This window comes from Phyllostomus discolor, chromosome 9 (genome assembly GCF_004126475.2).
Source record: "Phyllostomus discolor isolate MPI-MPIP mPhyDis1 chromosome 9, mPhyDis1.pri.v3, whole genome shotgun sequence".
NCBI classification, from domain to species: Eukaryota; Metazoa; Chordata; class Mammalia; order Chiroptera; family Phyllostomidae; genus Phyllostomus; species Phyllostomus discolor.
In genome coordinates, this window is record NC_040911.2 from 94722912 (window position 1) to 94741049 (window position 18138).

Consider the following 18138-nt stretch of genomic DNA (forward strand, 5'->3'; position numbering starts at 1 on the left):
TACCATTTGTTGAGTGTCTTTACCTTCCCAGGCACCAGGTAAACTACACTTCACGCATTACCTCCCTTGAATCCACCCAGGATTTCCAGAAGGCTTAGAACCCCCATTTTGTAGATAAAGAGAGGTTAAACTACCTTCACCATTGTCCCATGAATGGTGAGTTGCAGAGCCAGGCCTGGGACCCTCATCTGTCCAGTTCCAACGTCCTTGTATTACTCGTTCATTCAACAAACGTGTATTGAATTCCCAACACTCTGCCAGGCATAGTCTTAGCTGCTGCCTCCCTCCCAGCTGGGGTCTCCCAGGGAATGGTGAAAGCAACACACACATTGTTGTGTAGAAGGACGACACAACTTTGTTTGGTTTAGAGAATCGTGCTGTCCAGAGACACACCTCATTTGCCAAGGACCAGCGCACTCCCTACCCACATCCTTTCTCAAACCCTCTAGGGCTCTGACTTTTTTTTAAAGATTTTATTTATTTATTTTTAGAGAGGGAAGGGAGGGAGATAGAGAGAGAGAGAGAGAAACATCAATGTGCGGTTGCTGGGGGTCATGGCCTGCAACCCAGGCATGTGCCCTGACTGGGAATCGAACCTGTGATACTTTGGTTCATAGCTCACGCTCAATCCACTGAGCTATGCCAGCCAGGGCTAGATCTGACTTTTTTTTAAAGATAAAGCTGGCATGGTTTAGTGGGATTTTGTGAGTCTTGGATATGAAATTTGAGGTTGTGCTTTTGAGTTCAGGTGCTCTTGACCTTGGGCAAGTCATATGATCTCTCCGAGCCTGTTTTCTCATCTATACGTTGAGGTTAATTGTGCTGGTTTAGCATACTTCCCAGCACTGGCACAAGGGTGCAGTGAATACACACACAACTGCTTCATACGTCATCAGTGCACGTGGGCACATGCTATTTGCGTGTGCACGATGATCTTTTTTGTAAACGGGAGTGCCAACTGGATCAGAACCATACTTGCTCCACAGAAGTGTGCTACCCATTTTTGCATCTCACCAGTAACTCTTCCTCCTTTCTCTTTAAATCCCCTGCAGCCGTGATGGTTCTCATTCCTTGGACCTTGCCTCTCCAAACTATAGTTCGAGCAATGGTCGGTCAGCCCTCTCATCCTCACTGCTTCCTCTGCCTTCATGTTCTCGAAGACTCCTCTGGAGCCTGCGTTCCAACATCTCTGTGATACATCTTCTTTTGCACTTTGGATGGTTCCTGGCATCTCTTTCCGTTGCTCTCTTGAGTGGTCACATCTGTCCATCAGAAACCAAAACAATGGCAGGAGGAGGCCCCCGGGGAGTGAACAGACTGGAACTTGCCGTTCAGACAAAGCAAAGACAGAACTGCCTATGCGTGCTCTTGGCTGGGAGCTCCCTCTTCTAGAGCAGCGGACCAGGAGGTGAGAACTGACCTTTTAACACACAATTCTGAAGAGCAGTTTTCATCTGGGGAGGGGGCGATTCTGCTGCTCAGGGACACTTGGCAATATCTAGAGACATTTTTTTTAAGATTTATTTGTTTATTTTCAGAAAGAGGGTAATGGAAAGGGAAAGAGAGGGAGAGAAACATCAGTGGTTGCCTCTCACATATCCCCTATTGGGGACCTGGCTCACAACCCAGGCATGTGCCCTGACTGGGAGTCGAACCGGCGACCCTTCGGTTCACAGGCCGGCACTCAGTCCACTGAGCCACACCAGCCAGGGCTCTAGAGACATTTTTGATTGTCACAACTTGGGGGAGGGTGCTCCTGCTGGTAGAGGCCAGCGAGGCTGCTAACCTAGCCATCCTGCAATGCACAGGATAGCTCACAACAAAGAATGGTCTGTTTCCAAACATCAGTAGTGCCAAGGTTAGGGAACCCTGGAGAAGAATTGTGGATATAAGTATTTTTTTAGTTATAAAAATATTTCCAATGTGCCCTGGCTGGCGTAGCTCAGTGGATTGAGTGAGCATGCTGCAAACCAAAGCATTGCAGGTTCGATTTCCAGTCAGGGCACATGCCTGGGTTGCAGGCCACGGCCCCCAGCAACCACACATTGATGTCTCTTTCTTTCTCTCTCTTTCTCCCTCCCTTCCCTCTCTAAAAATAAATAAATAAAATATTTAAAAAAATATTTCCAATGTGAGCAGGGTGATAAGGACTCCATGCAGCGAGGGCAGTGCTTGATGAGGTGTGCCTGTACTTACCTGGCTGAGCACACCTGGTGGGTGGGTGTGGGAGACACTGGCCTTTGAAAACCAGGCATTCTGTACTCAGGTTGCCCTGGGGGATCTTTGGCCACAACTCAGGGAACTGGCTCTTCCTTGGGTGGTGTAGATGGTACAATTACAATCATTCCAGAAGACGGAGGGAAAGTGTAAGACTTATTAAAAGCTCTTAGTAGTTATCTAGCGTTTTTACTCATCAAAGAAGTCTTACTAACCCTGTATAACCATATGTGTGTATAAAGAATTAAATTACTTTTGATTGGCATCCATTGATTTGGGTGGTGTAGGGATGGGGGAATAATGTTTCCCTTTCAGGTTCTAAACTCCACAAAACTTTTCCAGAAGGGGGAAGGAAACTAACTACTTCAACACTGGAATTTTCTGCCTTGTCTCATTACATTCTCACAAAAAAGTCCTTGGAGTAGATACTATTGTCATTCTCATTTTACAGAACAGTGCAACAGGGACTTAGAGCGAAGACTTGTTTGTACATATAACAAATACATTTATCATAAGCACGTCCTACTAGGAGAGTTTATTTCTGCTTTTTTACCTTATTTTTATGTTCAAAATAAATGTCTAGAGGTGCAAAATAAGGTTGATCACTTTAAGTGCAGAGTCACTTTATATCTTCAGAAATCCAAGTAAAATTTTTAGTCGAAGATACTTTTTAGCATTCTATGCCAAATAGTTTGAATATAAACAGAGCCACCTTGGGACCTTTCTTTCTGTTTTTCTGTCTTATTCAATGTTTTAAAGACTCCAGAACTCTGAGTTCTTAAAATACTGGTATTGGTGAGTCACTTAAATGATTTGGCTATAAAAAGAAATCCTTGACCTACCCCCAAACAGACACTGTATTTAAAAGGCTCGGCAGTGCATGCCCACCTTCCTCACGGGGCCTGCTGGTGTTGTTTCGTGTCTGAGGTATCACAGGCGAGCTCAGGCAGCAGTCCTTGTTGACTTCTCAGGGTGGAAACTGGCCTTCAACACAAAACCTAGGGCTCCATTATGGTTACATGGGCTCAGTTCTCCCTTCCTGCTATGTTATTGCCCTGGAGTGCAGCTCACCTAGTGAGACGCAGACTAGCACAGGGGCTTGGACTCCCAGGCCGTCCTGGAAGGTGCGTGGTGCAGGGTGTCCAACCTGCAGCTTACTGGCTGTATGTGGCCCAGGATGGCTATGAATGCGGCCCGACACAAAACTCTACATGTACTTACACCATCATGAGGGGTTTTTTTTTGGTTTTGTGAGTGTGTGTACATTTAATGTGTGGCCCAAGACAACTCTTCTTCTTTCAGTATGGCCCAGAGACACCAAATGGTTGGATACCCCTGGTACAGTGTTAGGGCCACACTTCTCCCATCACGAACACTACTGATATATTTTTGGATGTCGCTGGAGCCGGAAAGGATGACAGCCAAGGCAATGCCCCAGGTGAGGCTGGGGTGAGGAGAAGATCCTTTTTTTTTTTGGTCTTTTCCCAGTGGTGCATGTGTAGAACTGGGGCCGAGAGAGGAGCGTGACTTGCTCAGTGTCACGTAGAGATTAATGGCTGGGCCGGCATTAGAGACCGGATGCTGGTGCCCAAGCCCCAGCTTTCCTACTGTTCGTGGAGCTAGCCTCCCTTTACCCTGCTATTTCGGAGTGTTCTCTCTGATTCCTACCCAAACCCTGGTTCTTTCTTACTGTCCAGATCCTCCCAACACGTACGTGATCAACGGTCAGTATTGAGTTTTCTGTTTGAAATACTGACTTTGGTTTCTGTGCTCATTACTAAACTCCGACAGATGAGCAAGAGCCTGGCCTTTCAGCTTTGATAGTGCAGCGCTATCAAAGCGGTCAAGGTTTGACCTTGGACGAAGACTCCTCAGGGTGTGGACTTCTTCAACAGTAGGAGTGACCTTAGGATGCTGACTATTAAAACTCAAAGTAACAAGTAGCCATTACATCTACCCAGATTTCCAGTGAGGCTGTGGGATCTGACAACCCCTTGCTGCTCTTTGAACCTGGATTTTAGCTCCACTTTGACTATTGCTTTGCTGTGTGATCTTGGGTGTCTATTTCCAACTAGTAGCTTACATTTGTACATTTGTAAAAAAAAATAAAAAGGAGGGTTGTGGGGGCTATTGGAGCTCTCTAACCCCCTCAACTGGCACATTCCCAGAGTTTGCAAACCACCCACAGCTTTCTCTGGGCATTTCTGGCTCTGCAAGAAGCTTTGGGGTGAGAATAAGAAGGAGAGGGAAGACAAGGTGTCCCAGGTTTGCATGGCACCATGAATAACACCTGAAGACTCCACTGGAGGTGTCCTCTGGGTTCTAACAGGCCAAGAAATGAGCAAACAGTTGATAGCAAAGAGATACAGCATCTTTGTTGTAATGGCATCACTGACGTCATTATAAGGCGTGGAGATCCCTGCGCTCCACCACAAGGGCTCAGAGCTCTTTGCCAAGCACAGCAGGTGCGCGGATACTGTCAACTACAGGGCACACGCTGGCTCTTCCCAAAGACCTCTCTGGTCCATGGGCTCCCAGTGTAGATGATGCTGTCCCAGTCACTCATGTACATCAACCCCAAGCAAGGATTGGGAAGCTCCAATGTGATGGAAAAGCCCCAGGTGCCTACCAGATTGGGCAGGACTCCTGAGCTGCCTTATCTTCTTAGCTTTAGAACTATTCCTTGACATTAGTCCACCGCCTTCAACTTGCGCATGGGAAACTGAGGTCCTGAGAGGAACGTCCCTGCACTCTACCCTGTTCCAACCAGGTTTCCTGATGGAATCGTACGAAGAGAATTTATTCAAATTGCTGTGTTTTTAGAACACAAACCTTTAATAGGACTACAAATATCAAGTATGGCTGTGCATTCATGCTTCTATTTTATGCATCTAACTGCAGTCAAAATAAAAATAGAATCATTTTTGGGTCAGCCACATTCAACAAAGGACCTAATTATCTTTCCATAGTAATTGAGTTTCGCGTGATTGCTGCCATATATGTAAAAACTATAATAATTAATCTATATGGATCTTGTGCAATTTGTGGTATTTGTTAGCTTTCTAAAAATTTTCTTTCTCATTTGAAATAATATTCACTTCTTAATTTAAGTTGTATTCATTTTTAAAAGGACACTCCTAACTTTATAAACTTTAGACCATACAAAACATGGATCTGCTGTGGATCTTCAGCATCTTTTGACAACTTCACCAGGGCAACAGGGTCACCAGAGTCCTCCACCTGCAGGGTTTTCCTGCTCCTCTCTCCCTCTTGACATCACTAGGAGACCCAGTGACTTCTCTAAAAACCACACTGGGGCATCAGATGTGAATTATTCAGCCTCGGAGAAACCAGACCTCACAGAGCACTTTATTGGGGGAAACGGGGGCCTCCAAAGCATACATGGAGGCCCTGAAAGTCAAAGAGACAGGGACACATACTGAGAAAGGGTCAAAAGGTGAAGGGCATTATGCTTGAAGAGAAGCTGAGCTGGAGGAAAGGGAGTAAGAAAATCCTGGGGTTCGGTGTTTGGAACAGCCAAGGTCTTGGGCAGCCGAGGTGTGGCCAGTGGAAAACAATATGGAGCATCAGTCAAGCGCAAGTGTAGAGAGCCTGGGTTATGAGCCAGGTCCTGGAGGTTGTTCCAGTTCAGATTAGGTTATCCTAGTCAAGAAGACGACCCTGCAAGATAGCAGGATAGAAAAGGGTGAGATGCTGGGGCTCTGATCCCCTTAGGAACAAAATCTTGCAGTTAATGGAAAAAGGGAGGTAAGATTAGTGTGTGTGTGTGTTATTCTGATAGTAGGATTGTTAAAGCTGGGGACAGTGAAGCAAAGGGAGGGCTTAGGGTAGGAGAAGCAACAGGAGAGAGCCTGGGCGGGGCTCTGCTTTGGATTCTGGAAACATTACAGGAAAGAAGTGAGCCACACTGGGCTGGGTGGACTCACTGAGAAGTGAGCGTCACAGGGATGGAAGTGAGCTGTGGCAAGGCTGCCATTAGCTCACTGGGAAGTCAGAGAAAGGGGGCCTTAGAGACAGGTTCCTGGTGTTAGCTTGGGACGAGCTGCTGCTGCCTGCTGCTCCCCTCATTGCAAGCCTCGCCAGGACCCTCACAGCTTAGGAGAAAGCAGAAATACACGCCTGAGAAAAGGGGGAAGAAAGGTGTGGGCGTGCTCAAGGTAATATCACTTTGACATCTTTTCACAGGAAGAGGAAACAGAAGTGGAGTGACTCGTGTGGCTCTGGTTTTTCCAGTAGAGCCCCAGTTTGCGTCTGTCCTCTCAGTATAATGAGTAATTGCGTTCCCTTCCTCAAAAGTGTCTTGGTGTGGTCAATAAAGCATTTGGTTGTTCTGGCTATAAGCACCTTAAGAAGGGAACGAGAATTGGTGATGAGGTTTGGTGAGAAGTAAAGGCCTGGAGTGACTGACAGGTGTATGGTGCCCAGCACCGGGCCAATTCACTGGGCCTCCTTCTGACTTAGTGTCGGACACTCCACCACTTTTGCTTCCTCTCTCTGCACCCCCTGTTTATCTCATACTTGCCAACTTTTTCTCCTGCTCCCCATCCCACCCTCTTTTTCTTCTACTAACCCCTCTGAAGGTGCATTCTCACCTCCTGATTGAATTGGCCAGTCCCAAACTGGCCAATTTCCTGGAATAGACCTGCCAACGCCTAGACCTCCCAGGGTAGCTAGCCCAGATGAGCATGAGAGATGGGACCCCTAGGACTTACATTTCTCTAAGCAGAAGGCCTTGCAGGCAGATTCAGATTGAAAGTTGTTATTGTTTCCTTGGCAACCACCATACATGAATTTGGAGCATGCCTGAGTTTCCATATTATACCACCAGCGTGGAAGGAGGGCCAAGCAGGGGCCAACTACCTGTGGCAAACTGCATATGTCTGCAAAGAGATTGCAGAGAAGAGCAGTTCGGGTGCCTGCCTACCTAGAGAACATTTCAAGCATGTGCACATGCCTGAAATGTCCGTCCCTCTTTTGCTCACTAGGTACATTCCTTTTTGTTCTTCAAAACACTTAGACCTCAAACTCTTCTGCATTGCATTTTCTGGCCCCATGCTTCACTCCTTGCTTTTCTTTATTGCTTCTCAATCTTGCATACACATTCACTGCTTTGGTGCAATTATTGGTATGCATTTTCTGACTCCCCCATGAGAATGTGAGATTTGTGCCTTTTGCCATCTTGGTACTCCAGTTCCTAGCAGATAGCTTGGCACTGAGTGGACGCTTCAGGATTGTTCACAGTAAGAAAATCAAGTGCATCCCCCCACATTTTTCCTTACAGGTGGGGAAACGAAGGCCCATAAAGGAAAAACTCTGTTACTCACATCACATACTTAAATAGGAGCAGAAATGAAATAAAACCCAATTGTTGATAGATTTATATATTTTTTTGCCATTTTATTAATCAGTTTTTATCTTTTCTTTAACATTCCCTATAATGATGGTTTGGTGATGATGAGCTTCTTTAGTTTTTTCTTGTCTGGGAAGCTCTCTATCTGCCCTTTGATTCTAAATGATAGCTTTGCTGGGCAGAGCAAACTTGGCGGTAGGTCTCTGCTTTTCATGACTTCGAATATTGCTTGCCAACCCCTTCTAATCTACCTGCAAAGCTTCTTTTCAGAAATCATCTAACTGTCTTATGGGAACTCCCCTGTGGGTAACTTTTATTCCTGCTGCCTTTAAGCTTGTCTCTTTATCTTTAACCTTTGGCATTCTAGTTATGAGTGGCCTCTTTGCATCCATCTTGTTTGGGACTCTCTGTGTTTCCTGGACTTGCGTGTCTATTTCCTTCACCAAATCAGGGACGTTTTCATCATTATCATTTCAAATAGTTTTCTAATGTCTTCCTCTTCTCTTCTCCTTCTGGCACACCATGAGAATGTTGGACCTCTTAAAGTTGTCACAGAGGCTGTTGATATTATCCTCTTATTTTTTTATTCTTCTTGTTCTGATTGGTTGATTTTTGCTTCCTGATGTTCCAAATCATTGATTTGATTCTTGGCTTCATCCACTCTACTGTTGTTTCCCTGTAAATTGTTTTTTATTGCAATTAGTGTATCTTTTATTTCTGACTGGATATTTTTTGTGCTGCTGAGCTCCTCAGTAAGTTCCTTGAGCATCTGTATAAGCAGCGTGTTGAACTCAACATTTAATAGATTGCTTATCTCCATTTTGTTTAGTTCTTTATCTGGAAGTTTTTATCTGTTCTTTCACTTGGGCCATATTTCTTTGTCTCCCCATTTTGGCAGGCTCCCTATGTTCATTTCTATGTATTAGGTAAAGTTGCTTTGATTCCATGTCTTGGTAGTGTTGCTTAATGTAGTAGGTGTCCTGTAGAGTCCAGTGGCACAGCCTCCCCTATCACCCAAGCTGGGTACTCGAGGTGCACCCTTCGTGTGAGCTAAGTACGCCCTCCTCTTGTAGTTGAGCCTTGATTGCTATTGACGGATCAATGGGAGGGATTTACCCAGGCCAGTCAGCTGCAAGGACTGGCTATAATCATTTACTGCAAACCTCCATCCCCTGTGGGAGGATCAGCTGTGCAGGGGCAGGGTGGTGGTGCTCCAGTGTGGTCTGTAGGAATCCACTGGGTCCACTGGTCTTGGAGTTTCCCAGGTGGCACAGGCCAAGTTCAGTCCCCACCTGTGTTTTGCCCAGTGCCACCCTGCCTGAGTTATAAAGGAGTCTGAGATGGCTGCTACTTATGCTGGGCTTTGGAGATTCCCAAGCAAAGCCAAGCTGTGAAACAAGGCTAGCTGCTGCTAGTGCCAGGCCTAGGGATCACTGAGGCCAGCTGTTGCTTGTTTGATAGGATTTAGGAAGTTGTGAGTCATGAGCCAAAATCAGCTATTCGTATGAAAAAGCAGCTTTGGTGGGCCCATAAATTGAGTGGGGTAGAGTCTCTGAGGATCTCCAAGGCTGATTAAACAGTGTTAGCCAGGTTGATGGAGTCTCAGATATGGCACCAGCTCGCCAGCTCTGTGAGAAGGAGGATTTAGAAAAGGGACAATGGGCCCTGGCTAGTGTGGATTGAGCTCAGGCTGTGAGCCAAAAGGTCGTCAGTTCGATTCCTAGTCAGGGCACATGCCTGGGTTGCAGGCCGGGTCCCCAGTGGGGGCCACATGAGACACAACCACACATTGATGTTTCTCTCCCTCTCTTTCTCCTTCCCTTCCCCTTTCTTTAAAAAAAATAAATTATGCCCTGGCTGGCGTAGCTCAGTGGATGGAGCACGGGCTGGGAACCAAAGTGTCCCAGGTTCGATTCCCAGCCAGGGTACATGCCTGGGTTGCAGGCCATAACCCCCAGCAACCGCACATTGATGTTTCTCTCTCTTTCTCTCCCTCTCTCCCTCTCCCCCTCCCTCTCTCTCTCTCTCCCCCCCCTTCCCTCTCTAAAAATAAATAAAATCTTAACAAAAAACTAGTAAATTGAAAAATAAAATTAAAAAAAAAAAAAACAAAAAAATAAAAAAAAAAATAAATTATAAGAAAATAAGAATAATAAAGAAAAAAAAAAAGAAAAGGGACAATGGCCTCTCCCCACCTTGATGCCTGTGTACTGGTGGTGCCTTTCAAGCTGCTACCCTGGTGCTGGAGCTCAGAGGGAGTGAGTCTGAGTAGGTGAGTCCGTGTGTGGATTCTTTAAGAGGAACTGCTTGGGGCTCCAGAAGTTTCTTCCACCAATTCAATCCCCATGGGTTTTTGCAGCTAGAAGTTGTGGGGACTTATCTTCCTGGCACTGGAACCCTGGGCTGGGGGTGGGGGGCCTGATGTGGGGCTGGGACTCCACATTCCTGAGATATCCCTACTGAATTTTTATCCACCACACGTGGGTGAGGGCTTAGCCTGTTCCACATCTGTGCCCCTCCTACCAGTCTGGATGGATGTGGTTTCTTTAATTCTATAGTTGTCAGATTTCCATTCAACTTGATTTCTGACGGTTCTGAATGATGGTTGTTCTGTATTTTAGTTGTAATTTTGATGTGATTGTGTGAAAAGGCGAGCCATGTCTGCTTATGCCGCCATCTTGATCAGAAGTCCCAAAACATTGTCATCACAAAAGAAAACCCCATACCCATTAACGGTCACTCTGTTATCCCTCAGCCTACTCCAGCTCCTGGAAACCACTAAACTATTTTCTACCTCTATGCGTTTACCTATTCTGGATGTTTTATATAAATGGAATTATAGAGTGTAGGGCCTTTTGTGTCTGGCTTCCTTTACTTAGCGTAATGTTTTTGAGGTTCATCTACAGCGTAGTGTCTACATGTGCTTCAGTCCTTTTTATGGCTGAACAATAGTCAGTGCACACTGATAGCTTTCCACCTTGAGCTTCAGAGTCTCTGCTTCTCTGCTGTGGGTTTTTTATGGCTCCTGGGAGCTTGCTTAGACTGTGTGCAGAACAGCCTAGAAAAATGAGGGATTTCATGCCCCCAGACACCCACTAGGATATGGGAGTCAGTGGATACACACCTCAGCTTCCCCATAACTGAAGACAGATTTTTTAAAATATAAAGGCATGTTTTACATGGTCCCTTAGAAGGTCTCCTGTAGGATTAAGCTATAGTTTCCCACAGTAGTAACTTGCTCATAATCAATTTCTTACTTTCCTGTATCACTTACCCCACTCCCTACATTTATGTCCCAAATAAAATACTTTCACCCATGCCCTTGTCCTAGGACCAATTTCTGGGGGCTCCAAACTAAGGCAATGCTCATGGGCCCCTGTCTGAAAAGGGTCTGAATTTTTTTTTTGAAGAAACAGAGGAGGATAACAATATCCCTGGGGTTCTCAACTTTCAAGGTTCTGATTTTCTTCACGCCCCTGAATGGTGTCTCCAGGAGCGCCAGGGAGCTTTTACTCTCCACAAACCATAATGTGCCAACAGATGGGAATCATTCAGCCTCAGTGGCACCATGTCACACACAGCACCTTACTTGGAAAAACTGGGAGCTGCACAGGTATAAACGGGGGGTGCTAGAAGTTGGGCTATAGAAATGGGATCAAAGCAGGATATCATGGCTGTGGCTGGTGTGGCTCAATTGCTTGGGCATCGTCCCACAAACTAAAACATGGGTTCGATTCCCGGTCAGAGCACATGTCTGGGTTGTGTGTTCAGTCCTCATAGGGGTGCATGCAGGAGGCAACCAATTGATGTTTCTTTCTCACATCAATGTTTCTCTTCTCCTCTTTCTCCCTCCCCTCCCCTCTCTCTGGAATCAAAGAAAGGAAGGGAGGGAGGGAGGGAGGGAGAGAGGGAGGGATTTTTAAGAAAAACAAGATATTATGTATGAAAAGAGACTGAGATGGAGCAAGAGGGATGCAGATCCTGGGATTCCGCTTTGGGAAGGGCTAAGGCCTTTGAATGCCGGGAGTGGAACCCATCCTGGAGATTGATCAGGCACACAGACAGAGCCTTGAATCACGAGCCAAAGCCTGAAGGTTGTTCCGGTGTATCCGTATTCTCAGGATGAGGAGACTGTTGAGAAGGTAGGACAGGACCAGCTGAGCATTTTTGGGCTTGCCTATCTTCAGAACTAGTCTTGAAAGTCACGTTTGTACATCTTGCATAGGACATCAAAAGGAACTGGGTTTACTCTGAGCAGCTAGGAATCTCCTAAAGGAAAAATGGATGTGGAGAGGAGTGGATGATGGGAGTGGACTGCTAGCCAAGAGTGGTAATGAGGAAATTAAAGGCCTGGGGTGGTCAGCCAACATGTCCAATGCAAGGGCGGATGTCCTGTGAGCTCTCTGAAGTTGGGTCCCTGAGATTTCACCACATCTGCATCCTCGCTCCACCCCTCATGCTGGCCAGCTTTGATTCATGACCATGTCCCTTCCCAACCTCAGTTTGCAGGAAGCCACTGTCCAACCAACCCTCTGTGAGATGTATTCTCACCTCCTGATTGGAGCTGGTTCTGTCTGCACCTGGTCCACCAAGAAAGTAGCCTTCCCAGATTAGACCAGCCAACACCCAGACCTCCCCTGTGGCCCTTGGCGAAGATGAAAGATTGGGGCCCTTGGGACTCACGTTTCTTGGAGCACACGCTCAGGCACAGGTCTTTGGATTGGAAGTTGTTATTGTTCCCCTGGCAGCCACCGTAGTCAAAGTTGTAACAGGTGTCATTTTTCTTATCATACCACCAGCGAGGAAACAAAGCTAAGCAGGGCCCAGTATCTTTCGGCAAACTGCATATGTCTGCAGGGAGACCCCAGAGTTGAGAACTTAAAGAATGCCCACCCCCCAAAAATACAACTGTTACTGCCCCTCCCGCAACCCCCATAGATGACACTGAGTGGGCTCCTTTCACCTTGTCATACCTCGGGGGCCCAGCTCCCTCTGCACGGAGACCCCCAGAGTGGAGCTCTGGGTGCCTCCACCCCTGGAGAACAATCGGTATCTCCCTTCGTGTCCGGTCACTGGCCTCATTGTCTCTCCAGAGAGTGAGCAGACTCCGGTTTCAAGGTCCTTTTCCTAATTCAGTGTCTGCCCATCAACCTCCCATATTACCTGCCTTGTCCTTGACTTCCTTCTCTGTAAAGTGGAAATGCAAAGTCCCACCATGCTTGCTGCACAGGGCTGTCCTGAGGGGCAAGTGAGACCACCCTCCTGACCCCCCTGAGCTGTGAGCTCCTTGATTGTCCCTGAATGAGCGGCTTCTAGCACAGTGCCCAGCAGAGAGTAGCTCAGCGGCTCAGTAAACACGCCCCGAATGGTCGAAAGATATGGAAGTGCCTTGGACATGACCAACTGCAAGCCATTTACTCTGCCTTCCAAACCGTGTCAAGAGGAGACTATGGGATCATGAGTCAAGTGCAAGTTGCTGCAGGGAAGGAGAGGGTGGTTTGTTCGGAAGGTCAAGCACCTTTTCTTCCTGCAGTCAGCTTCAGTCCTGCTGTGGGTTGCACTGCATCTCTCCCCACCCCCTCGCCCTTCATATGGTCAAGTCCTAACCCTCAGAGTGTGACCCTCTTTGGAAATAGAGTCGTGGCAGATGTAATTAGTTGAGATGTGAGGTGAGTCATACTGGAATAGGGTGCATCTCTAACCCGACATAATGGATGGCCTCGTAGAAAGGAGAAATCTGAGCTTGGACACACACAGGGAGAGCGTTATATGAAGATAAAGACAGGTTTACAAGATTTCCCACCGAAGATTTCTGGCAAACCACCAGAAATCGGGGAAGAGGCGGGGAACAGATTCTCTTGCACAATCTGAGAAAGAACCAACCCTGCCAACACTTGACCTTGGACGTCTAGCCTGCAGGACTGTAAGACAACACCTTTCTGTGGTGAAAGCCACCCAGTCTGTGGGCCTTTGTGACAGCAGCCCCAGCAAACCTACACAGATCGGAAGCCATGAGTTCAGCTCAATAGTTGGGTTCTGCTGACTTTCACTTCCTCATAGCTAACCTCTCTGTCACGTTCTCATCAAATTGTATTTGTTTTTCAATTATAGTCAACATTTCATATTACATCAGTTTCAAGTGGACAGCATAGTGGTTCGATATTTATATTGTAACTTATGAAGTGATCCCCCTATAAGTCTGGTACCCACCATACATAGTTACTACAATATTTAAAAAAAATTTTTTTTCAATCACAGTTTACATTCCGTATTCTTTTGTATTAGTTCCAGGTGGACAGCATAGTGGTTAGACAATCGCATACTTTACAGGGCGATCCCCCTGATATCCCAGCACCCACCCACCGGGCACGGTACATAGTTACCACAGTGTCACTGACTATATTCCTTCTGTTGTACTTCACGTCCCCGGGATGATTTCGTAACTGCCAGTTTGTACCTCTTCATCCCTTTATCTTTTTCCCTCAGCCCTGCAACTTCCTCCCACCGGGCAACCATCACCTTGTTCACTGTATCTAGGAGTCTGTTTCTGTTTTGTTTTGTTTATTAGATTCCACATATGAGTGAAATCCTACATGTTTGTCTTTGTCCGACCTATTTCATTTAGCATAATATGCTCTAGGCTGATCCAGGTTGTCACAAATGAGGAGATTTCATTCTTTTTTGGGGCTGAGTCATATTCCATTGTCTACAGGCACCACGTCCACCCCTCGCTTTAAGTCTGTGTCTCGTGCCTGGACAGTTGAGATGGCCTCAAACAGACCTCCCTGCCTCCACCCCTGTTCCTTCCAATCCGTCCTTCGTGCTGCCCAGCAGAGAGAAGGACCCGGTGCATCTGAAATGGCGCTGGTCACGGCGTTCTGCGCTCAAGACCTGCCTCCTGCCTGTGGCTCTGGCCTCCTCCCCACCACGGTTCCCTTCCGGGCTCCACGCTCCTGCACCCGCACCCCGCCGTGCTGTCCCCCACTGTCACGCCTCTCACTCCACAGCCCCTCTGCCCACCCCAATGTCGCTCATTTAGCGACACTCCTTTCCTCCCTTCAAAACCTTTCTGGGATGTCAGCTCCCGTGTGGTGTCTCTGACTCCATCCTGCATTCCACCCCCCTCACGTGCTGGAATTGGCCCAGCATCTTTCAACGGTGCTTCTGAATGGGGCGCATTTGTCATCTGTATCTATCTTTGGCTTCGACCGCGAGGTTGTGGGTTTCTAATGAACAGATTGTAACTGATTTCATCTCAGAAACCCCATTCCTAGCAGGCAGTGTGGCACAGTGTAGAATCTGGCAGAATGCTGAGGGTAAAGCAAAGAATGAATGAGGAGTCTTTGACTTGGACGGGATCATCCACTGAGCGCCAGCCATGTGCTAGACGCTTCAGGAGCCCAAGAAAAGGGTTGGCCCTGCTGTGCGAGAGCTCCTGGTCACGAATGACGAATAGTTAAGCTACTATGTGTCACATGACTCTTGTCTACCAGGCAGCGCTCACAGCGCTTCCCGTACATCAACTCCCTGAGTCCTTCAAATAACCTCTAACGTAGGTCCTCTCATTATCTGAGGAAACGGAGGCACGGAGAGGGGAAGTTATTCATTTGCCCCTGACCCCCAAGATACATAGGCTGGTGGAGACTGGAGCTGAGATTTGAACTCGGGAAGTCTGAATTCAGAATCCCTCCTCTGCAGGCAAATGAACGGCTCGCCATCCTCCTGCCTCCCCGCTCTGCCCCATTGTCAAGTGCCATTTACTTTACCCCCTAAACGCCTATGGGACACACCCCATTCTTCTTCATCCCCTCAGCCACCTCCCTCATCCAAGCTGCCATTGCCTTTCCTCCTGAAGTCCTTCAAGACAGTCCATTCCTCCTCGGCAGGCATAGAGGGAGCCTGTTCATGTCGCCGCCCACCTCAGTGAGTCTCAATTGCTCTTAAGAGACTCCAGCCCACCAGACCCTACCTACCCACAATGTTTTTGTCCATGTACCACGCTGATACTCCCTCAACTCCTCTATGAAGTACATGTTGCTCCCTGTGCCTGGAAAGCCCTTCCACCCACTTTTGGCCTAAATGTACTCCCTGCCCTTCTGAATTCAGCTCCACTTTTGCTTTCTCGGGGAGGCTTTCCTCAGCCTCCCTGGCCGCCTCGGTCAAATCCCACTGACTTTCAGAGACTCAACATTTGTTCAATGAATGAGGAGAGAATCTTCGATAGTCTTTCGGGAACCCGGGGAGATGGGCATGGAGTGAAGACTGTAGCAGCAAAGGAAAAGCGCTCCAGTCTGCAGGGGTCAGGAGTCAGGGGTCAGGGGAGGTTTCCTGGCATGCCAGGTCTGACTTGTGGGATTAGGCAGGGAGGCGGACACTCCAGAGCAGAAAAAGTGTCATTATCACTCTCAGTGACAATGTTGGTATAGGGTGGGCCCCAAAGTAGCAAGAGTAGAAAGTAGCCAAGAGAAAATCTGGTTCGACCACACCCTATACCCTTCTGGTGGGGGAAGAAACCGAAGCCCAGACAAAATGAAGATCCGATCTACCGTCAGACATCCTGTTAGGGGCAGGGACGAGTGCCGTTACCAGGTCTCCCGCGTCCAGCACTGTTGCCCAGAGACCAGCCCTTAGCAAACCAGCAACAAAGGCAGCCCAAGTGGGCAGAAAGCGAGGGCTTGGGGAGAAGAATCGGTTATTCCGACGCTCTGAATCGTACCTTCTTTGAGGTCTAGACATTTTTTTCCGCAGCCAAAGACGCAGCACTTCATGTTGCCTGGACAGTTTTTGTCCTTCTTACATATATCCCTTTCTTTGAATTCACATTCCTCTTGGACTTTGGGGCATCTCTCTGCAAAAGGAACAGTCTTATCACCACGAGGCTTGGAGGGCACAGTGTCTCCTCATCTCCAGACCCAAGGCAATTCTGGGGGTGCAGGGAAATTTGCTTCTACTTTGCTCATCTCCAGGAGCCCTCGTCCTCAGGGTGCCTTTTCGTGTCTCCCGGCCCTGCCCACACTGCTCTCCCTCCTGACCACCCCTCACTCCCCACCTTCCTGTCCCATCCTCAGTCCTATCCTCCGGCCCCACCCCTTTGAAGGCAGGACTTCTCAGCCGGGACACTAGGGACAGTCTGGCTGGGCAATTACTTGATGGGAAAGAGAGAGCTGTCCTGTGCACCATAGGATGTGTAGCGACATCCCTGGCCTCTACCCACCAGATGCCAGTAGCTCCCCCCAGTCGTGACTCAGAATATCTCCAGACTTTGCAGATGTGCCCTGGAGGGCAAAATCACCTTATTGGAAGCCACTGGTCTAAAAGAATCTGGTCGTTTCGGCCTGGTCGGGGACTCGGTGTTTGGGAGTTCCTTCTGAGGGGTGCTATTGTACAGTGGTTAATATCACTCATCCTGGCATCAGACAGTTAGGTTTTTAAATCCTTAACTCTTGGCTTTACCATTGACTCTTTCTGAGCCTTGGTTTCTTCACTGATAAAATCGTCATAGCTTTACGGAGTTATGAGGAAGAAACAAGACAGTGTGTAGAGCTAGAATCATAGTAACCAATGCACAGTAACATTAACTGACATCTGTTAAGTATTTACCAAAGGCAAATACTCTTCTAAGCAATTTAAATGTGTTCTCTCATTGAATCCCCATGATGGCTCTATGAGGGAAATTCTATTAATATCCCCATTTTGCAGATAGGCAAACCAAAGCAGGTGGAATTTAAGTAACTTGTCCAAGGTCACATGGCTACTGAGTAGTGGAACCAAAATTTGGACCACCAAGTGTAGCTCCAGATCCCTCTCTTTAAATCCCTACTTTCTGAATGCTCTGTCAATGGCAGCGATTATCATTAATACTAGATAGTCATGGAGCACTACTGTCTGAAGTTCAAAGGAATTTTTGAGTATTGTCTTTTATACCAAAGTCAAGGAACCCCTGGGGTGCAGGGCTACTTTATTGGACTGTATTTGAAAGAATCCAGAGTTCATAGGGATGATGTCCCGAGGAAGGGGGCTATCTTCGTGGTGGGTGAGGAGAAGGTCCCTTAGGCTTCCTGGACTCCTACAGACCCTCTCACAAATGCTTTATCCCATGACTCTCCCAGCCCTTTCCCCTCTCCCCCCTAGAAAGACCCTCTACTTCAAAGAGGCTGAAAGTAATGGTTGCCTTAGATCTGGACTCTTGCATTCACAGAAGGGATCTTCCACAGAGAGGGAAATAGGAAGAAACACTTCAAACATCTCTCTGTGTTCCCAACCCGGGGCCAAGGCTAAGGCAGTGAAAAGCAACTCAAGTCTGAGGAATAATTGTCCCTCATTCCTTCCTTCCGGCAACACTTCCCTCTCTCCCGGGCAGGGCTGAGGCCCCAGTACTTACTGCGCAAGAACAAGTCACTCAGAGTAAATGCTTCGACATTCACGACAAGGATGAGTAGCAGCAGGATCCTCAGAAGTCCAGAAAATGCCATTCTGAAGAAGAGCTGGCCTGTCTGTCTGGTGGTTCCAGAATGAGAAAATGTCTGGCTGCCTTTGTCCAGCCTATTTTT

The 18138-nt window shown here is 47.5% G+C and overlaps 1 protein-coding gene across 1 annotated transcript; it reads right to left on the minus strand.

The window, feature by feature from the left end:
* Positions 1-11925: 11925 nt before the first annotated feature.
* On the minus strand, positions 11926-18123 carry LOC114506132 (eppin-like). Its single transcript, XM_028523627.2, has 3 exons — positions 17970-18123; positions 16305-16436; positions 11926-12439 (listed from the first exon to the last, which is right to left on the minus strand). Exons 1-3 carry the CDS (start codon positions 18058-18060, stop codon positions 12087-12089), a joined length of 576 nt encoding a protein of 191 aa, XP_028379428.2. The 5' UTR covers positions 18061-18123; the 3' UTR covers positions 11926-12086.
* Positions 18124-18138: the final 15 nt, after the last annotated feature.